General features: G+C 38.4%; 1 protein-coding gene across 6 annotated transcripts in view; it reads right to left on the bottom strand.

The window, feature by feature from the left end:
• Positions 1–16,196, bottom strand: part of MAP2K5 (mitogen-activated protein kinase kinase 5) — a 264,089-nt gene that overhangs the window by 77,272 nt on the left and 170,621 nt on the right. For 4 of the 6 annotated variants that reach the window (XM_064381982.1, XM_064381988.1, XM_064382003.1 and 1 more), the window contains one exon: positions 5,326–5,355. The exons of the other annotated variants lie outside the window; for them this stretch is intronic. In XM_064381982.1, coding sequence (XP_064238052.1) covers positions 5,326–5,355 — 30 coding nt within the window. The remainder of the gene's footprint in view (positions 1–5,325; positions 5,356–16,196) is intronic. 6 annotated transcript variants of the gene reach the window in all.

The raw sequence follows: 16,196 nt of genomic DNA, 5'->3' as shown, positions 1-16,196 counted from the left end.
AAAAGTTTCTGATCCCAAAGATTCGAACTTTCCTTTTATTTCACTTTTCCTAATTATTCTATTTGGACAGATAATGGTATTTTTTTTCCAATAAAAGTGATCTTTTCCATATACTGCGATAATTTATTTGAATGCCATTCTTACGTGTTTTTAACAAATAACATCACTATTCACTATTTCTTCTCTTATCTTTTTGATCCTTTTTTACTACTTATCATCTTATTTGAAACAGATTTTTAACAGATAAACTTGATCGTTACAAGAATATCTTGCTTGCATTTTATTCAAATAATTCTTAAAAACAGCTTAAAAAGCCGTTGGAATAACATCAAGCTTGCCATCAATCAAACGAAAAAATTCCGCTGGCGGTTGTATAAACATCAGATCAAGTCTGATGTCTTCAAGGATTTCAGAGTGAACCATAAAAAACTCCATTAACTTCTGACAAAGAATGCAAATTAATCACAACATGGGGTGAAATGAAATTAAAGGCTCTTTTCTAATCAATGACAAGGCAGGATGAAATATTTGTTACTCTCTGCACTCAGACTGCCTAGGATGTTTGCACTTCCCTTGCAAAGCCCCAAATGTAAGGTGTGAGTACAGATTCACCCACAGTCGCTGTTGAGCCCCCCTCCCCGCAGAGCTATCTGCTTACAAGTCGTGGAGACTCAAAAAACACACTAATCATCCGAATCTCAGGTGCATCCAATTTGTTATTCACACTCTCCCATGCCAGTGAAAAGCCTGGCGCAGACAGATGCACCAGGAACCCTAAATGACAGTTTTGGCCTCCGGAAGTACGATCACTACAGCAAAATCTAGTACAGCCTCCAGGTGAAATGTCTGGAGCTCCATATGGAGCAGGGAAAATTAACAACAAGATGAAAATCACTGCAGCAGCAGGGAGTCAGAATTTTTGAAAAAAAATGAAATTTAAAGATGAAGAAAGAGAAGTAATAAATTAATGGGGTGTGAAAACATTCAAAGCTTTACAATACCAGGGGCACTATTTGCTCAGATTTTTTCCCTTTTTTTAACTTCAGGTCATTTTGATGTAATTTATTAACCAAGATCAGGAATTGTAGCCAAAAGAAAAACAGTATTTTTATACATGCAAAAGTACTTTAAATACATTTGTGTCTGTATTATCTTCACTTTCCTGTGGCATCTTGCTTGCCAAATTTTCCAATGCCAGAGCTGATGCATCCCCTGAGAAGTCTCCTTAATGGATTTGCTATCATCCTAATGCAGGGCACTTTCGTAAAGTTTGAATGAAGGATGGCAATTTTTAGCTGGCAATCCTTTTCATTTCTCCTAAATTATGGTGTCATTAAACAAACCATTGCCCACCATTATGTTTTTAAGTCAACTGAATTTGGATCTACATGATTAACTATAGGCAGCTCCAATCCTTGTCTAGACCTTCACATCTTTCCAGATTACTATTAAAGCTAAATTGTTCCAGAAATTGAGAAACTGTTTCCAAGATATTTAAAAGCACAATTTTTCATTATCCTATTGCAGAATATGCTTCACGAGCACCCAGAATTTAATGGCACTGGGGTCAGTGAGGGCTCTGGGGCCCTCTGGATCTCCCATTACTCTGCTAAATACATGGTAAGAAAAGCAAGAGGAATCTGGGGAACGGTCTTGACACCATCTACAATGGCACAAACCTCCAATGCTCTTTAGCATTTCTCACCTACAAAGAGGCCTCCTTAGGGCACAGAAGGCAAACTAGGAGAAGGGTTGTGGGACAGAGTCAAAACGAGAACAGGGGTATGAAGAGCCAAACGAATTAAGAGGTTAAAGAGCCAGTCAGTTGGCTTATTTCCTGCAAGTCCTAGACCTAACTGTACCCATTCCTGCCTAAGGCAAGGTACTTTGCCTCTCTGAGCCTGAGATGGCTCACCCAGAGGCTGGAAGTAAGTTTCTGCAGGTAGAATGTACAGTCTGAGGCAGGTTAACAGCCTGAGTCTGGAGCCCTGTGTGGGAAGGGTGCTAGGTGAAGCCAAGATACCATTATTTTTCCTATTATAGGCAGTAGTACTAAGACTGTGCTCCCAATCTTTTTTTTTCTTTAGAACCCCATACTGCATGCCAATGAAGTTATGCAACCCTAAGGCCTAAAGGAAACTAAAATAGATAGTGTTTCAGATAACAAACACCTGACCCACAAAACAATGAAACTCATATAGAATGGCTATCTCAACAAAAATATTATCTCAACAAAACCCAGCCCTTTAACCTTTATGTTGCTCCCAGGGCACTGACTGTTCCTAGTATCTTCCCAACACTCCTCCCTCTCTGAGCTCCCACCAGATACATACTGTGTCACCAGCAGGAAGAGGGGCTGCTAATGACGCTGTCAGCAGCACTGATGCTGAGCTGGGGGAAAGACAAGTCTTGAAGCTGGCTCCTCCTCCTAGCTTTACCCTCTGCTCATTTTATACTCTGCTCCAGTTGTGGCTGGCATGTTGCTAAGAACATTATTTTACAACCGATGATTGATAGTTGGGAAATTCTGTTTTGTGCTGCAGCCCAACATTAGATCCAGGCAGGTGGCCCTTTGTACTTTTCAGAGTAATTTCATATCCATAGTCTCATTTGACCAGCATACCTCCTTTATTTAATCAGAGAGGAAAGGTAGGCATTAGAATCCTCATGTTAGAGATGAGGAAACTGACACCTCAGAGTTAGAAAGCAACAATTAAGGTCTGTGGTGAGATTGTGGTCGCACCTAATTCTAATTCTAATTTTCTGGCTCCTGATCCAGAACTCCTTCCAATAGGCCACTCCTCTCAATTTGCCACTAGTGAAAAGGGCTTAGGTCTAATGCCCTGATTAGACTTTGGGTTCACAGCAGAAATTCCCTGGCACTGTCCCTAGCCCGAAGAACAATCGAATGTGATCTTAAGGATATATGAAAGGCTTTCATGTTTCTAGGACCAGACTAGTGAGTGACACTTAGGGTGAGACAGTTCTCAACTTCATAAATAGAACATTGCTTTGACCCTATGGATGCTTTCTAAGGTAGTGAATTTCTTGTCACTGGAGGTGTTCAAGCAGTGTGGCTGGTTTTTTTTTTTCAGACATTGTAGAGAAGTTTGATTTGATGATGTCTAAGATCCTTCTAATTCTGATAGTCTATGATTCACTTCTGCCTACTCCACTTGGGAGTCAAAGAAACCAAACCAGCCACAGCTTAACAGTGAGCAAATCAGCCATTCTCTTTGTCCAATTTATGAGGGGAGGCTATTTCACAGAGTGGGTAGGAGTTCAAACGACATAATGTGGGCCAAAGAGAATGTTTTTCCATAACTCAGCCTCTGTGACACTATAAAAATATACATTTTTCTTCATGTGCTTTGTTTAAGGGCAAAAGGGAGGGGCCGGAAAGGCATTTATAAAGTATCCTTTCCCAATCTTCAGCTTATAGTACAAGCCTGTAAAATACATGCCAACTGCACCAAAAATCATTAGTGGTTCTAGCAACGACGCAACCCAAACTTCTGTTGAAAGACTTGGGAAATAGGCCTAATGGCATCAAAGCTGCTTTTATCTATCACGACTCAAGGAATACAGTTGTGTTTTCCCCCCATGCTGGCATAAAGGTTGTTGTTAACTAGGGAGCTGAGCATAGTACTAGAATTTTCCAACTTCCACTTGACTGATCAAATAAAGATATATTTAGATATTCAGGAAAACCATACTACAAAGGTAAATAGCCTCTTCTCAAATTCGACCACAGCCTTCACGAGCTTCACTCGTCAAATGCGATGGCAATCCATTTCTTAGACACATCACCCATCAAATCTCACTGATTAATTACTCTAGATATTAGGAATCTCAAGAATATCACTACATTCTCAAACTTTGGAACTTTTACTAGATGGCTTATAAGTTTTCTACTAAGATTTGTTTGAGAAATATATTGTATAGGGTTTGTGTGTTCATTTTCAAAATTTTAGGGGATTTCACAAATTGGTCAAACTGAATTGTTTAAAAATTACTGACAGCCTAAGAAGCTTACCAAGATAAATATTCTAATGAGCTATAAATCCTGAAAATGTGATTTTAATTTGATGGGCTACCTAGAGCTAAGCAGCAAGGCTATACACACTAAAATCTCACTAAATGCTAGCACGCATGCCAAGCAACTGCATTTTAGATTTCTTCTATAAAGAAAAGATTACATTTAAACAAAAAAGTCTACGAATTTCAAAAGTGAGACTAACGCTCTTGAACCTAACAACTTGGACGATTTCTCTTCCTCTTATCTGATGGCTTTAACTATGAAAGCAAAATACAAAAGAGAAAGAGACGTTTCATTGAGTAAAAGGTCTTTAAATGTCCACATGGGTACCAGGAGAATTTGCTTAAAACTGCTTATGAAGATGGTAGAGAGAATGAGCCCGATCCTATTATTCAATAACCATGTTTGTGATGCATCTGCATAATCTAACCATGCATAAATTAGTATGTGTAATACAACACTTATTTGCATAATAATAGCAAGTTAATAGATGCTTAAAGAGCAGAGACCAACACCACCTTTAAATCAGACATGCCTCCAGGCACTTTGGCCTGTACAGACCAAGATGCCAGAAAAACAGTGAACATCAACCAGAGGAAAACAGTCAAACCATTCATTTTTCATCCCTCTAGACATTTCACTTATTTCTCTCCACACACTGGGGAATCATTTTCAAACCACAAAATAGCTTTATATTTTAAGTGCTAGTATGCTTCTATAATAAAAATCTTAAAGAAATTTTAATGAAGATTGGAGTCAGCAATACTAGTATAATGAACTGTTTTGTTTTCTTAGAAATGTAGACAGGAAGGAGCAAAATATTTTTAAAGAATATGTTCAAAATTATACTCATAAAATTGGGAGCCCATCTATTTGCCTAGCAAATAATGACCTAGATTAGATGCTTTTACCCTTTGTCTTAATCTTTTAACTCAAAAAATTTTAAGTGAAGAGCTTAAAAAGTGTATCAAGAAAAGGCTGGCTCTCTCCCCCATCCTCAAAATGTGTACACGGTATCGGCCAGGAAAAAAAAAAAAAATCCTGAATGTCACACAAAGGAAAAGCACAATGATCACTCTCAACCTTTAACAAAGAAGAAAAAAATCAGGAGTTTAAAAAAATCAAAAATCAATAGAGACTTCTAAATGACTCCTTTAAGATATCACTTTTCAATTTAACAGGACAGATTTATTTGTATGTGGCTCAAATGTTCACAATTGCTCCCTGCACCTTCATACATAGGAATGAATGTCACAGTGGCAAACGGCAGTAATGAACAATCTTACCTGAGGATATGGAAACCTCCCAAGAGCAAGCTGGGAAAGGAAATAATATTTGTCTAGTTATAGATTTGCATGCAGGGCAGATCTCCTTAAGACAGACAAGTACTAAATTTCAGAACTGCATCCAGCAAATATAAAAAAGCTCACAACCTCAAATGTACAAGCTAAATTATGGCTGTAATTACATTAAGAGCTGTATTTAGAATGGACATTTTCAATGGACGATGCTGCATTCCTGATAAAATATTTTAATAACAAAACATTATCCTTATGTGGTTTCCCTTAGTAATATTCTTGGCTGTATGGGCATTATTCACATTTACACATGTGCGACAGTTTCTGCTAGACAGAGATGTAAAAACTCTCTGCTTTTCGTCTTGTAAAATGGGAACACCTAATTATTACTAGCCCACAAAATTTTCAGTTACAAGTATAAATGAAAGGTTGTAGGAAGTGGGGAATGGACATTATTATGAAATTGAAAACTGTGTCATTATTTTTGTACATTTGTTAAAGTTTTTTCATCCATTTTCTACCCACCAGTGGGAAAACGGCCACTTGAAGGTTGTGAAGTCAGAACTGTAGGTCTAAGTCTGAAAGCTTCCAATCTAGCTTGATTTGTAAACTGCTCTGTTTCTGGGCCGATCACTTAATTTTGATCTTTGAATCCTCACTGTAAAAACAAAATGATAGGCCGGGCGCGGTGGCTCAAGCCTGTAATCCCAGCACTTTGGGAGGCCGAGGCAGGTGGATCATGAGGTCAAGAGATCAAGACCATCCTGGTCAACATGGTGAAACCCTGTCTCTACTAAAAATACAAAAAATTAGCTGGGCATAGTGGCGCGTGCCTGTAATCCCAGCTACTCGGGAGGCTGAGGCAGGAGAATTGCCTGAACCCAGGAGGCGGAGGTTGCAGTGAGCCGAGATAGCGCCATTGCACTCCAGCCTGAGTAACAAGAGCGAAACTCCGTCTCAAAAAAAAAAAAAAAAAAAAAAAAAAGACCCAACTAGCAATAGGCTTGATATAAAGCAAAAATATAGAAACCATTTTTTTGAGATGGAGTCTCGCTCTGTCACCCAGACTGGAGTGCAGTGGTGTGATCTTGGCTCACTGCAACCTCCGCCTCCTGGGTTCAACTGATTCTTCTGTCTCGGCTTCCCGAGTAGCTGGGATTACAGGTGAATACCACCATGCCCAGCTAATTTTTGTATTTTTAGTAGCGATGGGGTTTCCACCATGTTGGCCAGGCTGGTCTTGAACTCCCGACCTAAAGTGATCCTCTGCCTTGGCCTCCCAAAGTGCTGGGATTATAGGCGTGAGCCATTGAGCCTGACCAAAAAGATAAAATTTAACAAACATACCAAAACTTACTTAAAGAAAATAGTGGCAAAACTTTGCAATTTTACAATGTGGCCCATCCTCAGTCCTGACATCATTTACATGTATTTGTAACTACTTTCGAAGCAGAATGACAAGATCAGGGATTTTAAAACTAATGGATCTAAGAGAGTATCAACCCACTTCACAGATTAAAACACAGAGTCCCACTGAAGTAGCTCCCAAACAGTTAATAAGTGGAAGCCTAGGAACTGACCCCAAGATTTGCAACTTAATCCAGTGTTCCTTCCAGCATATTACACTGCTTTTCTAGAGCTTGAGAAGTTCTGCACTCATTTCAAAGACACTAACACTGCTCAAACATTTCTGAATTCCCCTTTTGTAACTGTTTTAGAATTCTTTCAATTAACAGAATACCTAGTTTAGTTTATTAGCATTGCATCTTATCTTGGATTTAAAATTATACCCCTCAGCTTGCTCATCATGTAAATTATTTGTAGACTAAGGTTTGCATAGCCTATGGATATTACCGAAAAACCAAAGCAACCTACAAAAACTAAATATTTTATTGCTTAGACATAAAGATGCTGAAGTTATCAAAGTTCTAAAACCAATATGAACAACAGCAATATAACAGGAATAAACATTATGACCTTGTAAGGTGACTATGAAAAGGCCAACACTCATTTGCACATATGCCTGTGTGTGTGTATGTGTATATATGTATGCTTTAAAACACCTAGGTTTCATTACCTTGTACTCATATCTTGTACATAAAATATATACTGATGTGTGTATGGACTTTGAAGATATAGCTATACTATCACCATTTCATTTAATGGATATCATTAATCTCTTTGAGTGTACACAATAAAAACATCACAAGATAGGGTGAAGAAGAGTATAGATGTTTGCCAAACTCCCTTTCGAAGTTTTGTGTGATTATGTTTGTTGTCTATGTACTGGGAGGGAAAGGGGAGGGACTCAGCTCTCCCATCCTCTGTCCCTACCCCACCTCCTCACAATACAGGTTTGTAGGTTTGCCCTACATTTTGAAAATACAGTTTGTTTCTGGCCAATCAGGGTGTGCACACTGATTCAGGAGGAATCACTATGGTCTACTGTGGTGGGTGAATTAGGCATTTGCAACAGTCTGCAGTGACTTAACAGGCATCACAGTGATCTATGGATTACGAGTTTTGCACATACTGCCATTTGGAGTTAGAAAACCAGCAAGAGGGCCGGGTGCGGTGGCTCACACCTATAATCCCAGCACTTTGGGAGGCCGAGGTGGGTGGATCATGAGGTCAAGAGATCGAGACCATCCTGGTCAACAAGGTGAAACCCCATCTCTACTAAAAATACAAAAATTAACTGGGCATGGTGGCGCACGGCTGTAGTCCCAGTTACTCGGGAGGCTGAGGCAGGAGAATTGCTTGAACCAGGAGGTGGAGGTTGCGGTGAGCCGAGATTACGCCGTTGCACTCCAGCCTGGGTAACAAAAGCGAAACTCCGTCTCAAAAAAAAAAAAAAAAAAGAAAACCAGCAAGAGTAGAGTCTCACACCTAAAAAAAGCTAATAGCTTAATAATGACTACAAAACACTTAGAACATTGTAGCTCAAATCCTTCCACAGGCATTGTGCCATTCGCTTGGGTATATGCTGAACAGGTCATTAGGGACCAGGGAAGAATTCTGTTCACATGGCTTAAAGACAAAGGAAACTTGCCCACCACACATACAGTCACAATCTAAACTAGCTAGCAGGTACCAACAATGACCACCGGCTCTTGCGATTTATAAGAATTAAGCAATAATAAATGGATGGCTTAAAAGGGAGTGGGATACAGAAAAAAATATGAATTCTTCTCAATTCAACACAAAACTTCCAGTTCTAGATGGTCATTGTTCTATGGAGAGGCTAGGCTCCAGTCAACTTGGGAATATGCATTTATCCACTTGGCCCTCTCTATCATGACTGTACAAGGTGAAAAAGGATGGCTGAGGCCATTCGTTTGTTCTGTAAGACAATGCCATGCAGGAGAACAGAGAGAAAACTTAGCGCAGTTTGGTCAGCTGGGAACCTCTGTGTACCAGTCTGCTTGGGAACAGGTGGCAGTGCTTGAACTGGTGAACTCATCATTCATGGGTCTGGCTTGCTTTCAGTGTTATTTCCTGACATCTTGTGGAACTTCAGTCCTACCTTTTAACTCTGTTCCTGGGAGGACTGCTTGTAAGACATCTTGCGGATCTGACCTCTTTAGAGTTAGAAGATAGTTCTTTGATCTTAACTAGTAGGTACTGCTGCAATCACAGCATAATGACAATCACTTCCTCTCTTACAGAGTGTCACCACTGGGCTGTTGAAAGACTTGGGGATCTATGCCAGTGAAAACAGGCAAGGGCACTATTAGGCTGGCACTGAAAGTAGTCATTTTAAGGCCCCAGGAGAGGACCCCTGCCTTCTATGTATGTCCCTATCCTTCTAGGTCTAGTGCAGCTACAGAGTTTATATTCTACACTATTTGTCTTATAGAAAAGTAGAAGAAAACATATAGCCAGGATCTAGAATTTTTTTTATCAAGTACTATTGGGAGGAGGTAAAAAAGAAAAGTTTCTTAGTAGATATGGTTGCAAGAAGAAAAAGTTCTCTACAAAAATGAGACAGGTATTGTGGCACATGTCTGTAGTTCCAGCTACTTGGGAGGCTGGAGTGGGAGGATATTCTGAGCCTGGGGAGGTAGAGACTGCAGTGAGCCTTGAGCATGCCATTGCATTCCAGACTGGGCAACAGAGTGAGACCCTATCTCAAAAAAGAAACAAAACAAAAAAAAAAACAAGTGCTCGATGAGGCTGTCAGAAGTCAAAATAAACATGGAATCCTTATGGGGAGGAGAGAGTACACATGCTCCAAGTGCATATTTCACACACAGGCAGACCTGGGGCCATTCTGTATCTTTTACCCCTACTGGTCTATTAATCTACTTGTATTTCCCCAGTTTTTATTGTCAAGGTATTATAAATTAGGAAACTTACAAAAGAGAGTATGTAATCTTCTCTGAAATGGCCTGCAGATATGTCACTGTACTAAATGTGTTTCAGATTTAATGAAGCTTTAATGTCCTTTTTAATTTTGCCTGTTTCTGTATCACCAGGGGTCGGGCAAGGCAATCAGCACTCAAGAGGGTGGTTTGGTTTAAAACTAGGAAAAAACTCATTTGCTTATGAGTTGCACTGTATTTTCTTAATTAAATTTACTGAGTAAAATGGTTTAAGTTCAGCCAACCAATGACCTTTGTATGTAGATTTAGATTTATAAATAGGTTAACAGTTAAAGGAAAGAAAAAAACGAATCACAACAAAGCAAATAGATTAGGGCTAAGCCAATAGAAATCTTCACTCTCTTTATCATCTTTACAAAAGAAGCATTTAAATATAGGCAGCTTAAGTCTAGTTTGGTTTTTTTTTTAAGTATACCGAAAAATGTAGACACACATAAGTGCCAGCAATTCATCAAATGGGTCTCATATCCTTTTCATTCCCAGGAGGGGAGAAAAGCTCACAATGTAAAAGATTTGGAAAAGCTTTATTTATCTGAGGCCAGGGGCTGGAGGTAGAGATGAGGAATTCTATTTAATATTAAATTTAAAAGTACACTTTAATTCCAAATACTTAAGATTTAGCAAACTGCTGAAGACTTTGTTTGTTGCGGGATGTTTATCACATAAAAGACAGAAAAAGAATGATCTGAAGTGTTTACCAGTTGGGAATATATACTTAAATAGCAGTAAACATCTAACATCTCACTCTAAAAATAGGACTGTTCCTTAGTGTCATCTTATTGACGTTTGACTTGTCCAACCATAATCTATAAAATGCTTTTCAGTTAGCAGCATTTGAATATGTTGGATTTCATAATTTAAATAACAAATATATTTGTATGTGTGTCATAACAATTGCCAAACATATAATATGATAAAAACCTTGGTATTTTAACAAAAAGAAGTTACTTATTTACAAAGCAACAAAATGGCATTTGTTGATAATAAAAATAATTATTGTCATAAAATCATATATGATAAAGAGAAAACAAACATTGTAGCCAGAAAACAAGTATAGGACAAAAAATTCAAGACATGTTTTTGGTAATCAAGTCTCCTACTCAGAATATCAACAATGCTGTGGGAGTAGTTGTAAATTTACAGTTCTACCGAAGAGCACTGAATTTTTTTATTCTTAATTTAGACATATTCTATGTTTCTCGGCATAACTGCAAATTGAAAATAAGCATTTTCAATATAGCCAGTGATCTAGCTGAAGGACAACTTTATAGTCTGAAATGTTCTAAAATTTGTTCTTAATTACCCTGTGCACATTTTACACAATTACATTTCCATCTAAGGATTTTGCATTTAGATTGTACGCTGCAGTTAAACCTTCATTTTATAGAAACGCAGCAGCCACTTTGGAACATTCAGACACAGAGAAACTTTAAAAAATCAGACTTAACTACTGGATTACATAAAATTCCCTAGGTGAGTTTTCATCCCAAGACCAATTTACACAGTCCTAGAGAAAGGGTTTAAATCATCTGAAACTATGCTGGTGAAGAGCCATAATAAATATTAAATACCTCAAAATCTACCCTAAGATTTTACTTTTTTTCCCATGTATCAATTTCACTGTTCTCTTACTGAATGGTTTAAAAACAATCCAAAGGATATAACAGCAATTTACCAGTGTTAAAGTGCTTTAGAGGTTAAACTGACAACAAAGAACTCAGAAACACAAAGTGTCTTGAAGTAGGGTTTCAATTAAATGTGGAGGATTTAGTAATGCAGGGCTCCCCCCCCAAAAAAAAGAGTTACAAATTAATTTAATCTTCTGCCTATAGTTTGCAGCTGCACTCCACAGTGTCTGGGGCTTAAGAACAAAGCCTTGAAAGGCCTCAGAGTGAGGAAAGCTTCAATTTTTAATGTATAACGCCATTAGCTGATAACTTGTGGAATCTGCAACCCCTGTGGAGGGGCAGAAGTGCGAGTAACAGAGACTGATGAAGTGACATATTTGTTCATGTCTAGAACTATGAGGAAGAGGATTATTACTAACACCATCAGGCCTAACAGAAACATGCCCTAATAACCTTTGGGACCCTCCACATTATCAGTTCTCACTACATCAAATATATTAAAATCAAAATCTAATTCACTTTAATTAAAGACGATTAGTTTGTTTTACTATTATTGTTTAACTTGTATGATATTATAATACACTGCAAATTAAAGATGGGATAATAAATGCAATGAAAGCATCAAACTGTGTATACCCTTCCATCTATACTTGGTGAAATTAGCTTATACTGGTGTCTATTTAAGGAAATTCAAAGACACCATCATTAAAAATGATGAAGAAATACTTTACTCTCAAGAGAATACAGTGAAACCATGCATATTTTTTCCTCATTTGATTTATACGTATTTTCACAAACACTTTCCTATAAACTCTAAGGATTTCTTCAACACAAACAGAATTATGATTTATACTTATTTTCACAAACACTTTCCTATAAACTCTAAGGATTTCTTCAATGCAAACAGAATTATGGCCCAATGGAGGCACCAGAAGCATAATTAATTTGCTCAAAGTCATACTGTAAGTCGCTGGCAAACCTTGTTAAGAGCCTAGGAACATGAGCTCTACAAACGTGGCGATGGCAAAGGACCCTGTCTGCAAAGACCTCACAGACTTCTAGTGCAGTGGGTGTGCCACAGGAAATAACTCATTGTGCCTATACAAAAAGTACCAAGTACTCTGAGAGCTTGTAAGTAACGTTTCTTCTTTTTGTAGAAACAGCCTAAATCTGAGGGTCCCATCAGGAGTGCTCCTTAAGGTGTGCCAACATTAAAAAACAAACAAACAAACAAAAAACATCAATAACTACTTGTCCTCACCAAAGTCCGCTGGTAGAAACTTATTTAACTTAAGGAGCCCAAACAATAGCACAAATAAATAAATCAAGCACTTATCTACCATTCAGAAGGTCCTGCATTCTGTCCCAGATTATTAATAAGGGAGAAAAGACAGCATTACAAATAAATATTTAACAAACCGCAAATCCTGCACATGTACCCCATAACTTAAAAAAAACCCAAAAAACAAATAAATGTTTCTAATACAGCACGTTTTTAAAAAAAATAAAAAGAAATGGGTTTATTACAGTAGACACCTAAACAGGGAGAGGGCAACAGTAATTCACAAGTACAATATCCTAATGCTATTCCTTTAATTGCTTTATTTGTTTCACTGTTAAAAATGATTGCTTGCCATACAGCCTAACCGTGAATGCTGAAAAGCGTGATACATTGAGGTCTCAACCTGGGCAAACTGTACCTAAACTTACACTTTATTGCAGCTTAGTTCACAATCTTCACCTAATATAGGGTTATATCCCAGTGCAGCAGGAGGATAAATCATCCTGGAATATTACTCCGGCAAAGTTTAGCTGTGACTGGAGCATATGTGCTTTCGAGCCACTGAAGCAAAGGCCCATAAAATACACTAATTACTGGAAGTTATGGTCACTGAGTGATTGATAGCGCTCTGCAAGGCAACTTCCTCATTTTCAGCTCTTCTGACGGGGCTCATCCGCCACATAGCAATTATTAATTCATGACCCACCCCTCAGGCACTAGTACCTTTACGTCTGATTCTCCTGCTACCAAACTACTGCTACAGCTGGACACTGTCTTTCTTCATTCTGATGGCTTGGTAAAGATGATAAAAAGTAGATTTCATGCTAAATGCTATTGTTTTGAATCTTTAAATGTTCTTTGGTCTTTCTAACCCTGCTGTCCCAAAACACATAATTCTCCTTCCTCTCCCATATGCTATTGCACTTGCATCATTTTCTGTTTTCCTTGTGTGTGTATGTATATATATGTACTTCTGCATGTACAAGCATATGTGTGTATATACTTATGTATGTATAAGCATATGTGTGTATATATGTGTATACTTATGCATGTATAAACATATGTGTGAATATATATGCATATGTTTATGTTTGTGCATGTGTGTGTGTATATCAATCTGTCTATACTACATTAGATCCAAAACCCTAGCTGAGTAACTTTTTGGTTGGATACTGTGTTTAAATGGAATATATAATTTCAACTAGGCCATAGTAAGTATTAGGCAGCTAACTGATAAATAAACAAGAGGGAAAAAGCTTCAATTTAAAAAGACCCACTTTTGTAGTTTTGCAGACACTTTAATTGTTCCATGTTGATTTACATCAATAGCTCTACTCCAGCAATACTAACTAAAATATCTGGGTATATAACTAAATCTCTAAAAGTCAGTTAAAAACAATGGCAAAGGTCTTTTTCCATGGTATTCCATGCAATGAGAAAAAATTCATGAAAGACATGAGTTAAAGAGAGATAAAGTTTAGTCATGATTAATGAAAGCAACCATTTTACTTTTCCAATTGAAGAATGAATGTTCTTCGTATGTTTGCAGAGCTCAGAATGCAACACTGAGGGTAGTTTTCCTATCTGGAATCTGAGATGGTGCAACAGATGAGTAGATCGATTTCCAGCCTACCTATTATTTCAGGACTTGGTTCAAATTGTTCCTCCTTTTCTCCTCTTCTGTCAGGAGTTAATCCCAGAAGACTCTACCCACAATTCTGTGGACAAACTTCATACCCTTCACTGGACAGTGTGTATCACATCCTCCCTGGTGACAGTTCCCAGTGTTCTACATCTTCCTGTGTTTCTAGCGCCTTATACATTTTAACTTGTTTAAGGGCAAAATAAAAATCATAAACTTTTATGTTCTCCATGACACCAGAAATAGCATTTTGCAGTAGGCTGGCAATAAGCATTTGTTGTTTATGATATATCCCCTGATGCTGATCTCCCCCAGGACCTGGTCAACCTAGTGGTGCCTAGTTGGCTTGTTTCTACGCCATAGTACCTTAATGAACACAGTACATAAACTCTTTAGTATTAGGATTTGATGGTCTTAACTGACAAGGCTCTCTTTTTTTAAAAATTTTTTAAATTTTTGATACACAGTTTCACTCTTGTTGCCCAGGCTGGAGCGCAATGGCATGATCTCGGCCCATCGCAACCTCTGCCTCCTGGGTTCAAGCGATTCTCCTGCCTCAGCTTCCCAAGTAGCTGGGATTACAGGCATGCACCACCAAGCCCAGCTAATTTTGTATTTTTAGTAGAGACAGGGTTTCTCCTTGTTGGTCAGGCTGGTCTCGCACTTCTGATCTCAGGTGGTCTGCCCGCCTCAGCCTCCTAAAGTTCTGGGATTACAGGCGTGAGCCACCACGCCAGGAAGGCCCTCTTACATATCACTGCTTAGACCGATCAGTAGCTACCATTTTCACATATTTAAGCATTATGATGAATTTAGATGACTTATTTCTTATTAAAGATTAAAGGGTTGCCAAGAAGGAAAAAGATTAGAGTTAAATGAATTGAACTCATGGAGATAAGAGTAGAATGACGGTTACCAGAGGCTGGGAAGGGTAGTTGCTGGGGAGGAGAATGGGGATGATTAATGGGCACAAAAATATAGTCAGAATGAATAAGATTCTAGTATTTCATGGCACAACAGGTGATCACAGTCAACAGAAATTTACTGTACATTTAATAATAACTAAAAGAGTATAATTGGAATGTTTGTAACAAAAAGAAATGATAGATGCTTGAGGTGAATACCCCATCTACCCTGATGTGATTATTACACATTGTATGCCTGTATCAAAATATCTCATGTACCACATTCATATGTACACCTACTATGTACCCATAAATTTTTTTTTTTTTAATGGAGTCTCACTCTGTCACCCAGGCTGGAGTGCAGTAGTGCAATCTTGGCTCACTGCAACCTCCATTTCCCAAGTTCAAGCGACTCTCCTGCCTCAGACTCCCAAGTACCTGCGATTACAGGCACACACCACCATGCCTGGCTAATTTTTGTATTTTTAGTAGAGATGGGGATTCACCATGTTGGCCAGGCTGGTCTTGAATCCTGACCTCCAGTGATGCGCTCACCTCAGCCTCCCAAAATGAGACATGAGACACTGCACCCGGCCCCTGTCAAAAAACTTTTAAAAAGATTAGAGTTAACTGCCCCAAACTCCATCTCATATGTTTACTTCAACAGCCATTTGAATCCTCATTATAATTAAGAAATATCACCCTTTAAAAATGTCTGTGTAATGCTGACCTGTGTCCTGTGACAGCAGGCATCCCTAATCACGACAATGCTCTCTTAGAGACCTACCTTTGGGGGCTTCTAGTTCTAAACCATTCTCTGAAGTCATGAAGTTGTGGGTATTTGAGAAAACATTAGTGCTAGGGTCTAGTCTATTGAGCTCAACTTAACCCACATTTCTACTTCTAGACATTTCAAAGTCAAGGGACTCATAAACAGTTGATATTCTCATATTTCTGGCCTCTGTACATGCCACTGCTCCTGATATAACACTGTCCTCCAAATCTAACCCATTCATC

Source organism: Aotus nancymaae, unplaced genomic scaffold (genome assembly GCF_030222135.1).
Source record: "Aotus nancymaae isolate 86718 unplaced genomic scaffold, 86718_ANA_hifiasm-v0.15.2.pri h1tg000003l, whole genome shotgun sequence".
Lineage (NCBI taxonomy): Eukaryota > Metazoa > Chordata > Mammalia > Primates > Aotidae > Aotus > Aotus nancymaae.
Note: the sequence above shows the minus strand (reverse complement) of the source record. Positions and strands in the feature narration are given on the sequence as shown.